This window comes from Amblyomma mixtum, chromosome 3, assembly GCF_055824585.1.
Source record: "Amblyomma mixtum isolate Tamu chromosome 3, ASM5582458v1, whole genome shotgun sequence".
Classification (NCBI taxonomy): Eukaryota; Metazoa; Arthropoda; class Arachnida; order Ixodida; family Ixodidae; genus Amblyomma; species Amblyomma mixtum.
This window is the reverse complement of record NC_143014.1, coordinates 4658503-4671404: the sequence shown is the minus strand read 5'-3', so window position 1 is coordinate 4671404 and position 12902 is coordinate 4658503. Positions and strand designations below refer to the sequence as shown.

Below are 12902 nucleotides of genomic sequence, written 5' to 3'. Positions count from 1 at the left end.
ATGTGCTTTTCGCACGCGTTATTAGAAATCGGAAATTATAATTCCATGCATTATCAAATGCACAGCTCGAGTGATATCTTGATGAACATTGAGAAGACACTGGCAGCAGTTATTTTTTGTGACTCGTTTGGAGAGCAACCGGCGCTTGTATGCCGGTCCCGTAGGAGGGCTTAGAGAGTCTCGTTGAAACTCTTTAAATCTCGTACGGTGCCCGGATGAGTAAAATTCAGTGCCCGGATGTTGGCTCTCGGTCTCGGCGTGACGTCACCACACTGCCGACAACGGGAGCCAAAAGCATTTCATGCTTAATGCGTCTGAGCAGTCCGAAATGGTCTCAGGACTAGTGTGCTGTGCTTTGTGGCTTCATGTTTTTGTGAGCGGACTGGGGCTGTTTTTCAGCTGGATTCCCATGATTGGACTAGCGGTCATCGCTTTTGGAACAGGCGGCATCAAGCCGTGCGTGTCCGCGTTCGGAGGCGACCAGTTTTTGCCAGGTCAGGTGAGTCTGATGTGCAGGGCAGGTGAGTCTCATGAGTGGGGGAATTTTACAGCTGTTTCTGCCGCTAACCACGCCGTGGTCAGAACGACGTAGCGCGAGATCATCGTTCCTATATCCGCCGTTACCGCCGCAAACTGTCACTGAAGCTCCCGCCATGCGGCGGAAAATTCTTCGGAACGCTTCACCGAAAGCGACGCTGGCTGGCAGGTATCGAACCAGAATCTTTACCGAGAAGAGCAAAAAGACGCAATGTTCCCGTCAACTTCGGACCAGCCCATTTGCGTCAACTCATCCTTGTTAGTGGAGGATCAGAATTACAAATATAAATAAATGAGGTCGAGGTGTTTCTTACAGCGTGCTTCTAAGATCTGCTTGTATGAAGGAGATTGATGAATCGCTAAAACTGCGCCCCTTACGTTGCGCGTTCGATGGCCGCAGACGAGTATTCTACGTAAGCGGAAGTAGTTAATGTTTGATACCAAACAACTGATGTGTGCTGGAAATGTCAGCATTTTTGGAGGCCTCTTCAATTAATTAGGTGTTAACTGTTACCTTAATTTTTGGAATTTTTGATTCCGAGTTAATTCAACCAAGATATTTTTGGTTTGTGTGGTGGTATAGCGGGACATTATAGAATAAAGTGTGCAAGGTTTGAATTTATTGTCACATATTAAAACAGAGGGGAGCTGTTCGCATTCGGTGGCTCAGTCTTGCGTGTATGCGCCCCACGCATGCCGATTGTTACGCTGCCTGTCGGCAAGCCGGCGAGGCATAAGCGGGACAATGCGCTCGGGTTTTGACAGCTTACGTCGTGTGGAGCGTTGATTAGTTGCGAATATGCCTTCACGTACGCCTTGAGTGACGAAAAGTAACATACTGTTGTGCAGTTGGCCGCTCGAAAACTGATAAAATTGCCCCGTATCACGACCCTGCATCCTCCGCGCATTCACTCGTGAACAGCGAATGTGGCTGTTCGACGAGTAAAATAGAACATGTTGAATTTTTACGATGCAGTGCTCATTGCCTTTCTTGATTTTTTTTCGCCGCTGTCCACATTCAGTGGCCATTTTCATGCTTTTATGGTTCGCAAGGTGCGATGAAGTCCGCCTAGAAAAGAAAAAAAGAAATTTCATTTCCTGGTGACAGGTGTTACATAAGGGGTGGGAACAAACCTTGGGATGCCCAAGTGTTAATGCAACGAAAGATGATTTGCAGAATTTTGGGCCAACGCGGATGAGGACGTGATGGCTGCGGTGTCGTTGGATAGGTCATTCCTATCGGCAGCAGTACGGGAAAAAATGAAGCGGCAAAGGTGGCAGTGCGGGCACGTGTACGGGAAACTTGAAGTGGATGACGAATGCGATGAGATATACGGGCTCGAGGGGGGCAATGTGGGGCGCGAAGCCAAGTGAACTATGGAAAAACCTGTGAAATGAAGCAAAGGCTGTCAATATAGCAACAGAGCGAAAGGTGTTACAAACCAAATTCTGCTTTCAGTGATGCCACGCTGACGTCGTATGAATATGAAGAGTGGATAAATCTGGCCGCTCTGTTTCGAAGTGATTTAAGTGCATTTATGACTTACTTGTGATGCGGGTTCCAAGTGGCCGATGCATATTCTAACTTTGATCTTACAAGGGATTTATAAGCTAATAGTTTTACTTGTCAGGTGCATGACGGAGATAACGGCGTAAAAATCCAAGCGTTTTATTAGCAGACGCAGTGATATTAGTAATGTGTGAGATCCAGGACAAGTCACTACACAGTGCGACCCCTAAACACTTAATATAGAAGGGATAGAAAAGGGACATTACTTAATACGTAACGAAAATCAAGCGGATTACGGCGGCTTTGAAAGCAGAAGCGTTTACATTTATTTGGGTTAAGCTGCATTAACCAATCGTAAAACTATTGCCAAAAGCTGTTAAGGTCGTCTTGAAGCATTGTTTAGTCAGAGATATTACTAACAGTGCGGTAAGTAACGCAGTAATCGGCGAACATGCGAATATCAGAATACACATTGCTGGGTAAGTGGTTAATTTAAGTATAGAGTGGACCTAGTACCGACCCTTGGGGCGCGCTTGAAGTCAATGGTAGGGTATTGGGTTTGCAATTGTTACCACAGCAAGCAGCGAACGATTAGTCAGAAATTCTTAAGTCCATTTTAAGGTATCGGATGGCATATTCAAATATGAAAGTTTTCGTAGTAAACGTTTGTATGCAACCTTGTCGAACACTTCGGCAAAACCTTAGAAAATGGCGTAGGTCTGCCGGTTTGTATGCAGATCATGAACAAGGATGGCCATCTGTGTTTGAAAAGAGAAACCTTTGCGCAAACCGTGTTGTGAAGAATGCAAAAACAGTTCGAATCCAGAAGGCTCATGATGTGCGAGTAGATGACGTGTTTCATGAGTTTAGAGTGCACACTGGTGAGAGAAATGGGATGGTAGATAAGTGGTGAATCTTTGTTACCTGGTTTGTAGACTCAAACGACCTTTCCGCATTTCCAGTCGTTTGGTAGTTGACTTGATGAAAGTGGCTGTGACAAAATTAGGCACAGAAATTCGGCAGAAATAACGCTGGCATTCCTTAGAACTTTCGAGTTAATATTGTCAACGCCAGATGCAAGCTTCAGGTTATCATTTAAGGACCAGATACCTGGTGACGTGAATGATAGTGGCATCATTGCATGATCGATCCTTGAAAGTGGTGCAGGAAATTATGTTTACTTTTTTTAGTAAAGACAATTTCGTAAAGGCGAAAGTCGATTTCTGAAATTTGTCTTCTTGAAACTGTCGGGTACGCCGTGCAAGATATCATTGTTTCTTGTCCTGGTGTAGAGTGCGCCATTGATTGTTTGCCTTCGAACTGTAGCCCTGGACAGGACGGCATCTCCACGAAGCTACTGAAGCTAACTAAACACATATCGGGACCACTGCTGTGCAAACTATTCCAACAATCTCTTGCAACTGGAAAACTTCCTGATGATTGGAAAACGGCTCATGTTTAAACCTGGAGATAAAAATTTCCCTTCACGATTACAGGCCTATCTCGCTCACTTGCGTTTGGTGTAAACTCCTGGAACACGTTATATCTTCGAAAAACATGCAGTATCTGGTGAATTCCAAGCTCATCTTTTCTAACCAACACAGGTTTCAACGTGGGCGTTCGTGCGAATTACAGCTTTTTGAATTCATCACTGACCTTCACCAATCTGTTCATTCGTCTCATCCTATCGACGCCATCTTCATTGATTTCGCTAAGCCCTTTGACCGTGTTCCTCACCATCGATTAATCTATAAGCTTCACATTTTGAATTTGCCACCTCAGGCCATCAAATGGTTCGAAGATTTTTTAACCAATCGTTCTCAGTCGGTTATCATTAACAACAATGCCTCTGCTCCTGTCTCGGAGAAATTGGGAGTACCTCAGGGCTCCGTCTTAGGACCGGTTCATTTCCTCATGTACATAAATGACTTGCATTACCACATCACCTCTAGTATTCGTTTATTCGCTGACGACTGCGTCATTACCATCCCATTAAAAATACTCTTGATCACAATTTTTTGCAGGATGATTTAAATGCTATTTCTGATTGGTGCACAAGGTGGCAAATGCAAATAAATATTGACAAAACGAAAGCACTCGCGTTTACTAAATAAAGAGACAGGTTGCACTTTATACGCACTTCATTAGAGGCGATGCCATTGAACATGTATCGTCCACTAAATATCTAGGAGTTCATTTATCTTCTGATCTCACTTAGAATGTTCACATTGAGTACATTATTAACAAGGCCGCTAAAACTTTAGGTTTCCTGAAGCGTAACTAGCATCAAGCTAACCAACCAACAAAATTTCTAGCCTGTACATCCCTTGTGAAATACGCTTCCATTATCTGGCACCCTCATTGAATCACTTCAGAATAAAGCAGCCAGGTTTATTGCCTACGATTATTCATTTCGAACCGGCGTAAATAGGTTTAAGCAACTTATTAAGCCTTAACTTATTGCCCTTCCAAATTAGAAGACGAAATGCCCGCCTATCGTTCATGCACAATCTTTACCATGGTTCATCACAATTTCGAGAATTGTTTCTGCGTCCTGCTGCCCACATATCTTCTCGTTTAGACCCCCCATTTAAAATCACCCCTATATTCGCGCGCTCAAATTTGTTGAAATATTCACCTCTTTTACTTGGCATCTCACAATGGAACAGTTTGCCTGCACATGTCGCCTCCATATTTAACCATGCTTCTATCCTCAAGGCCTTAGAAGGTATCTAATGTTAGGCTGTTTTGATTGCCTTGTTGTTATTGATTGTTTTAGACTACTTATCATGTTTTTTCCCTTCATGTACAGGGCTGTATTCATAGTTGTATTGCTCTCCCTGCCCGGTATTGCGCGTGCTTGTAGCTAATTCTGTTATAGCCTTGTGTAATCATTCAAATCCATATATATATATATATATATATATTGTATAAATACACAGGTTCCAGATTAGTTATGTCTTCCTACATTTTTTCCTTTCATATATTTTACGGTTACCTTGTAAGTGCGTTTTTGCTTATGTGCATGTATAACCAATCTTGAACAGTTGTATTCCCCCCCTGTGTAATGCCCGAAAGGGCCCTTGGGGTAAATAAATGAAATGAAAAAGACGCGTCGAGCATGGTAGCGCAATCAGCGTCTGTGACAACTGCACCACATTCATCTGTGAGGGTTACCTCAGGAGTACAGCGCTGGTTAATGTTTTGCCAGAATTTTTTCTCGTTACTGATAAGCATATTAGTTAGATATCAGTGTAAGAAAGTGCGCTTGGCTTCAAGTATTCCAGCCAGATATGATTTTTCAACCTCGCGCTAATGTTAGCTGTTGGTCCAGGGCGGTTATGCCAGTCAATATCCTCATAATTAAAATCGCAAAAAACATATGCGAAATATGGTGTTTTGTAAAAGCGGACTTAGTGCGTTATTGTGCTGCCAAAATAAAATCTTGATTTTGATGTGGTGGCCTGTAACAGGTGCCCAGTAAAATCGTGTGTGGTGCAGCCTGAATGTTAAGCCATTGCATTTCGAGGTCAGATGAATTGTTAACTACAGAACATGATAAGTCCTGGTTGACTGCAACGAGTACACCGCCTCCTCGTGCATCGTTGCGGTCGTTTAAAAAAAGCTGGATATGGGGAAAGTCGGTCAATACTTCGTTATGTGTGATGTCACTGTTCAGCCAAGTTTCGGTTAAGATCAGTAGGTTGCTGCAGGATGACAAAACAAGATTAGAAAGAAGTTCGCGCTTGGAAAGAAAACTACATATATCAGTGTAGATAGCGGATATAGAAAAGTTAGAGGAGAATTTTTGGCACGGTTTTTTGATGGTCCGGAACGAGGTGATTGCTAATCTGAATGTGAAGCATGGGCTGGTATTTCTTGTACGGTTAGCTAAGATGCATCGAAAACATACCGCATGGGACCGATATTTAAACTTTTGCAGCGCAAAGCAAAGAACGCGGAATTTTCATTAGGAAAGGCTTGGTTTTGGTTTTATGGGGTTTAACGTCCCAAAGCGACTGAGGCTATGAGAGACGCCGTAGTGAAGGGCTCCGGAAATTTCGACCACCTGGGGTTCTTTAACGTGCACTGACATCGCACAGTACACGGGCCTCTAGAATTTCTCCTCCAAAGAAATTCCAGCCGCCGCGGCCGGGATCGAACACGCGTCTTTCGGGTCAGCAGCCGAGCACCATAGCAACTGAGCCACCGCGGCGGCTCATTAGGAAAGGCGACCACTTGTTTGCGAATGTTTCTGACTTTTGAGAGAAAAGTCTTCGTCAGGACTGAATTTAGTTTCTTTCAATTTACATCCGTTCGAAAGAATAGCCTCTTTGGATTTGGATCACTTAGACATAACAATTATGCGACGAGTGCCCCAGTGGCACAAATTGGGCTTTGAATTGCGGGCCTTCGTGGGCCCGGCACGGGTTGCCCATTGGTGCCCGACATGGGATATGTGCGAGATTAGCAACTCGGCATCGCGCGGGACACACAAAGGCAGCCCAGTGGGCTTGCTACATAAGACCGACAGGGGCCGCTATCGTCTGCATGCATAAAAAAATTCGCTGTGGCTTAGCTTGGTTAAGCCCGGTAATAGCGAAAGCAATATCCGTACCTACGCCATGGAACAGCTGGTAGTGTAGCTGGTGGTGGTGCTTGTGGTTAGACTTGTGGTGATGCATCGGTATACAATCCAATCCAATCCAAACCAATCCAATCCAATCCCATCCAGTCCAATCCAATCCATTTCAATCCACTCCAATCCACTCTCGTCCAATCCAATCCAATGTAATCTACTCTAATCTAATCTAATCCAATGTAATCCATTCCAGTCCAGTCCAGCCCAATCCAGTCCAATCCAATCTAATCCAATCTAATCCAATCTTATGCAATCAAGGTCAAATGAAGGTCAATGGTGGCCACCGCCACGGCACGATGGTGGTCACCGCCGCGACACGGCAAAGGCGTGAAAGTGCAAGTAGTATTGCTTTCGAAATGAAGGTCAATGGTGGTCACAGCCGCGGCACGATGGTGGTCACCGCCGCGGCACGGCAAAGGCGTGAAAGTGCAAGTAGTATTGCTTTCGCAATAAAACGATAAAGGGGGCTTTTCTCGGTCCCTTGTGGGACCCAGATGTGCAGTAATGGGCCTCTCAGAGGGGACCTGCAGGAGGCCTAAGGTGGCAGCGCAGCAGGGACACACAAGGGCTACCCCATGCCAGGCCCACGCGGGCTAACCGATGCAAGGCCAACTTGGGCTATCCATGTCAGGCCCACAGGCAAAACCGTCCACTTTCACTTCTCTACCGCCGCCGCGGTCGCTCAGCGGTTATGGTGCTCGGCTGCTGGCCCAAAAGACGCGGGTTCGATCCCGGCCGCGGCGGCAGAATTTCTTTGGAGAAATTCTAGAGGCCCGTGTACTGTGCGATGTCAGTACACGTTAAAGAACCCCAGGTGGTCGAAATTTCCGGAGCCCTCCACTACGGCGTCTCTCATAGCCTCAGTTGCTTTGGGACGTTAAACCCCATAAACCAGACCAAACCAAATTTCTCAACCTGTTTTGCTTGGGACAATGGCTACCCCGCCCCATTTCTTCTCCTGATTAGAGATTCCAATTGATACGCGTCGCTTTCATTCTTCTACCGATTATATCCCGCTCGGTGCGCGCCATCTTTTGCCCATCGGACAGAAAAAGGGAGTTCTGATGCAGGCCGGGAGAGGTGTATTGGACAGTCGCAGGTATTCGGCGACAGCGTAACGAGCCCGTTGTGCCGAAATCCCGGCGTCGCCTGTCGTCAGTCGGAAAAAACCCATAAATCCTCTAACCAGAAAATAGGAAAAGAAAATAGCGGACATTTGGGTTCTAACTCAGCCCCACTGCGTCACATGGGCACGCAAATCATATGCCATGAAGGGTTTATTTTTTTTGTTCTTTACTGCCCGTAGGCCACGAAGGGCCTTTGGTTCAGGCGTGTTTGAGGGGCACCCAGTGTATGCGTGGTGGGGTATATGACTTAGTAACGTGTTTTTGGGATATGTTGTGACCTTACAGTGACGAAAAGAAAACATATTAGTATGCTAATTATGCATCAGAAATTGAACGGAATGGAAACGCGGTGTTATGGCGCTTTATTACACTGAAACAACTGATGTCTATGTGTATGAAGTGGCGTAGTCTTTTGTGCACTGTAAACCAGATAGTGATTCATGATTGGCTATCGATAATTGTGATTGTAATTGACGATCGTGATCGGTAATGTGATTGCTGATTGGTAATCGGTAAGAAATAAGAAAGAAAAGGGAAAAAAGAGGAAAAGGAGCAGAAGGCATTATCGAGTATCTCACGAAGGGGCAGTTGTACGTCACATGACTTAGATTGAGATAATGCGAACAAAAGAAGAGAGGGCGAAGGAGAAGACACGGACCAGCCAGGCGTCACATGACGCCTGGCCCTATGCATGGGTAATGCTCATTATTGTTAATGTACCTCACCCCTTTGGTATTTGAATCAATAATGTTTTGCACATCTGCATCGTAGCTTTGTTCTAACTCTTGCGTCTAACTTTGTTCTAATGCTTGCGTCAACGTCCGCCTTTATTTACGGCAATTCCGCAGCATCGAAGCGAGATGTTTGTCAGCGCCTTGAGCCGCTCACCCTCAGGACGCTTGTCGCTGATTGCTCTCGTACGTATACACCATGTGCCTCTGTAAACAAAGAATACAAACCGTAAAACTAATTCCAGTCATGCTACCATGAAACGGAAGGAATTTTTGTACGGAAATAAAAAAATTTGAGGTGTTCTGTCCCTCTGCGCTGTACAATCTTCAAATGGCTGATTAAAAAAAAAGGCGCTGAAGTGTTCGAAAGTTTCTGCTGACCTCCAGCATACAACCGAGGCGGGGACAGTAGTTCGACTATAGAGTGATTTCAAGTGCGTACATACGTGCCAGCACCACAACGTAGCCGTGATGAAATCGTTCTTCCCCATTGCGGCCCTCACCACTCAAACGTCAGCAGATGTTATTGTTCACCCCTCACATCTTCCGCAGCGACGTCTTTCATCGTTGAAACAGGGACGATGGGGTTGCACCATCTTTGCACTCGACGTAGGCGTTGGATGGTATTCTCATCTTCGATCGTTGACTGAATAAGAAAACACGGGGACATGTGCAAAGCAATGTATGTCTCAAAGTGATCGAAGACGGGCGAGCGTCAGCGCGTGTTTTCACGGCTTCCTTCGTCGCTTCACGCTCAACTGAAAAAGCTGTCCCAAAAAACGCGGAAAAGGCGGGGAGCACTTCTACATGACGTAAACGCGCAGTGGCCGGGCGCAGGGAACAAGTAGTAGCTTGAAAGCCTGCTCGCCACTTCATACAAGCGTCCCGTTCTAGGGTAGGCAGGCGCGGCTTAAACTGTTTGGTAGTGGGTTGTAGAGTGAGCACCTCCTCGCCATTTCGGGGAAAGGGGCTGGTAGGGACAGGACATAGACACGGAGGAGCCCTCGAAGAAGGAACAAAGGCCGACAGAAAATAGTGATAAGCAGGTTTTTTTGTTGCGAACGGACCCAGGCAAAGCAGGGAAGGTGGTGGTGAGGCAGAAGAAAAAAAGGTTGAAAATAAGTTTGCGCAGAAGCATGCCATTCCTGTGGGGTTTCTGCGCCCGTTTTTTGCTTTGTTCGCTCGAGCGCTGTATCTCTTCTCTAGCTCGAACCTGCGTCTTTAAGGTCAGCAACCGAGCGCCATAACCACTGAGCCACCCGGCCGCTGAGAACTTTCGCGTAGCCGCCGTTCTTCTTGCATCTGTAGCGGAGAAAGCAATGAAGACGATAACTTGAGGAGAGACAAAAAACGAGTGCCTGAAAAGAAGCCCCAATTTCAATACCATACGTTCATAGAATAACCCATGGACTTAAAAAGATAGGCAGAATATAATGTACCGGTGATTTTCACAGTGCCCAAGAAGTTGATTTTAATGTGGGCAAGGGTAAGCACAAATAAAAAAAAAACGGAAGAAAACAGGAACCAATGCGCCATCGCCCACAGAAAAAAGTACGTGGACTGCGATACATGCATAGTTTACAACCCAGTGTGTTACGGGATGTAATACATTGACCAATCCGGAAGATGTATTAATAAGAGATTAAGTGAGCATTCTGGGAAATACAGGCTGGTCACTCACCCAGGAAACTGAGCCACGCATTGCGCTCCGCCCGGGTGTCGTCCGTTATTCAGTGACACAGTCATAATCGGACATGAAATAGACACGATGGAAAGAGCGATAAGAGAGGCATTTGCAATTCTTGAAGCGGATCCTGGTAAATGTGTCAACGATTCTTCCATTACCTTAACCGAAGCAGAGCTAGCAATGATAAAAGACGGATAGAGATGCAACCGCACGCGCCTAACCTGAACGCATCATTTGTGCTTTGATTTTATAAAAGGACAAAGTGTTTCATGTTCAACAAACAGCTGAAACTTCACTCTTCGTCCTTGAGTGTTTTTTCGTGCGATTGTGTCGTAAAGTAGCACGCTTAAGAATACCACAAGACCAACTAGCCCCCATTTCAGCACTGCCTGATGAGGTTATTAAGCGTGGTGCGGATAACAGATATGAAGGTACATTATTTATCTTTTATTTATTTCAAGACTGAAATAAGTGCAGTGAAACTGTACAATGGTACTGAACCCATAGCCAAGGCTAGTGTAGCGTCCATCACATAGATACATTGCAAATGCGCCAGCTGGAGGCAACACTTCACACATGAGGCTATCAAGGGTGATGCTGGGAACAGATATTCAGGCAGCGGCCCTCTCGGACAATATGTTTTGTATCCCGGAGGATTCCAATTGAGGATGTTGTTATGATTGCAGTTGAGGGCATGCGGCGGCGTCACAGCGGGAGAAAAGGTCAGCAAAGCAGTGAACATCGCTTTGCCACAGATGAAAAAAAACCTGCATGACCAAAAGGAACAGATCAACGGCTTGCGCGGAAGCACAGCTACCGAGCCCACTGAGCGGCGCCGATGGTCCGTGGACTTTTATACACAGAATTGTTGCATGCAGCCATGAGGCTATCCATGGTGGTGCCGGGGTCAGATATTCAGGCTGGGGCGCTCTCGGACAATATTTGCTGATTCCGGGAGGATGGAAGGTCAGAATGCTATTATGATTGCAGTTGAGGGCATGCGGAGGTGTCGTAGCGGGGAAAATGGACATCAAAGCAGTGAACATCGCTTTGCCACAGATGAAAAAAAACCTGCATGACCAAAAGGAACAGATCAACGGCTTGCGCGGAAGCACAGCTACCGAGCCCACTGAGCGGCGCCGATGGTCCGTGGACTTTTATACACAGAATTGTTGCATGCAGCCATGAGGCTATCCATGGTGGTGCCGGGGTCAGATATTCAGGCTGGGGCGCTCTCGGACAATATTTGCTGATTCCGGGAGGATGGAAGGTCAGAATGCTATTATGATTGCAGTTGAGGGCATGCGGAGGTGTCGTAGCGAGGGAAATGGACATCAAAGCAGTGAACATAGCTTTGCCACAGATGAAAAAAAAACCTGCATGACCAAAAGGAACAGATCAACGGCATGCGCGGAAGCACAGCTACCGTGCCCACAGAGCGGCGCCGATGGTCCGTGGAGATTTATACCCAGAATTGTTGCATGTAGCCATGAGGCTATCCATGGTGGTGCCGGGGTCAGATATTCAGGCTGGGGCGCTCTCGGACAATATTTGCTGATTCCGGGAGGATGGCAGGTCAGAATGCTATTATGATTGCAGTTGAGGGCATGCGGAGGTGTCGTAGCGGGGAAAATGGACATCAAAGCAGTGAACATCGCTTTGCCACAGATGAAAAAAAAACCTGCATGACCAAAAGGAACAGATCAACGGCATGCGCGGAAGCACAGCTACCGTGCCCACAGAGCGGCGCCGATGGTCCGTGGACTTTTATACACAGAATTGTTGCATGCAGCCATGAGGCTATCCATGGTGGTGCCGGGGTCAGATATTCAGGCTGGGGCGCTCTCGGACAATATTTGCTGATTCCGGGAGGATGGAAGGTCAGAATGCTATTATGATTGCAGTTGAGGGCATGCGGAGGTGTCGTAGCGGGGAAAATGGACATCAAAGCAGTGAACATCGCTTTGCCACAGATGAAAAAAAAAACCTGCATGACCAAAAGGAACAGATCAACGGCTTGAGCGGAAGCACAGCTACCGAGCTCACTGAGCGGCGCCGATGGTCCGTGGACTTTTATACCCAGAATTGTTGCATGTAGCCATCAGGCTATCCATGGTGGTGCCGGGGTCAGATATTCAGGCTGGGGCGCTCTCGGACAATATTTGCTGATTCCGGGAGGATGGCAGGTCAGAATGCTATTATGATTGCAGTTGAGGGCATGCGGAGGTGTCGTAGCGGGAGAATGGACATCAAAGCAGTGAACATCGCTTTGCCACAGATGAAAAAAAAAACAAAACCTGCATGACCAAAAGGAACAGATCAACGGCTTGCGCGGAAGCACAGCTACCGAGCCCACTGACCGGCGCCGATGGTCCGTGGACTTTTATACCCAGAATTGTTGCATGTAGTCATGAGGCTGTCCATGGTGGTGCCGGGCTCAGATATTCAGGCTGGGGCGCTCTTGGACAATATCTGTTTATTCCGGGAGGATGGCAGGTCAGGATGCTGTTATGATTGAAGTTGAGTGCATGCGAAGGTGTCGTAGCGGGGGAGAAGGACAGCAAAGCAGTGAACATCGCTTTGCCAAAGATGAAAAAAAACCTGCATGACAAAAAGGACCGGATTAGCGGCATTGGTGGAGGCACAGCTAATGAGCCCCCTGAGCGGC

General features: G+C 46.6%; 1 protein-coding gene across 6 annotated transcripts in view; it reads left to right on the top strand.

Annotated features, from left to right (window-relative positions):
* The window catches only part of LOC149349130 (solute carrier family 15 member 1-like), a 516652-nt gene that overhangs the window by 295525 nt on the left and 208225 nt on the right, over window positions 1-12902 (top strand). For 5 of the 6 annotated variants that reach the window (XM_089578081.1, XM_089578082.1, XM_089578078.1 and 2 more), the window contains one exon: window positions 400-499. The exons of the other annotated variant lie outside the window; for it this stretch is intronic. In XM_089578081.1, the coding sequence (XP_089434207.1) occupies window positions 400-499 (100 nt within the window). The remainder of the gene's footprint in view (window positions 1-399; window positions 500-12902) is intronic. 6 annotated transcript variants of the gene reach the window in all.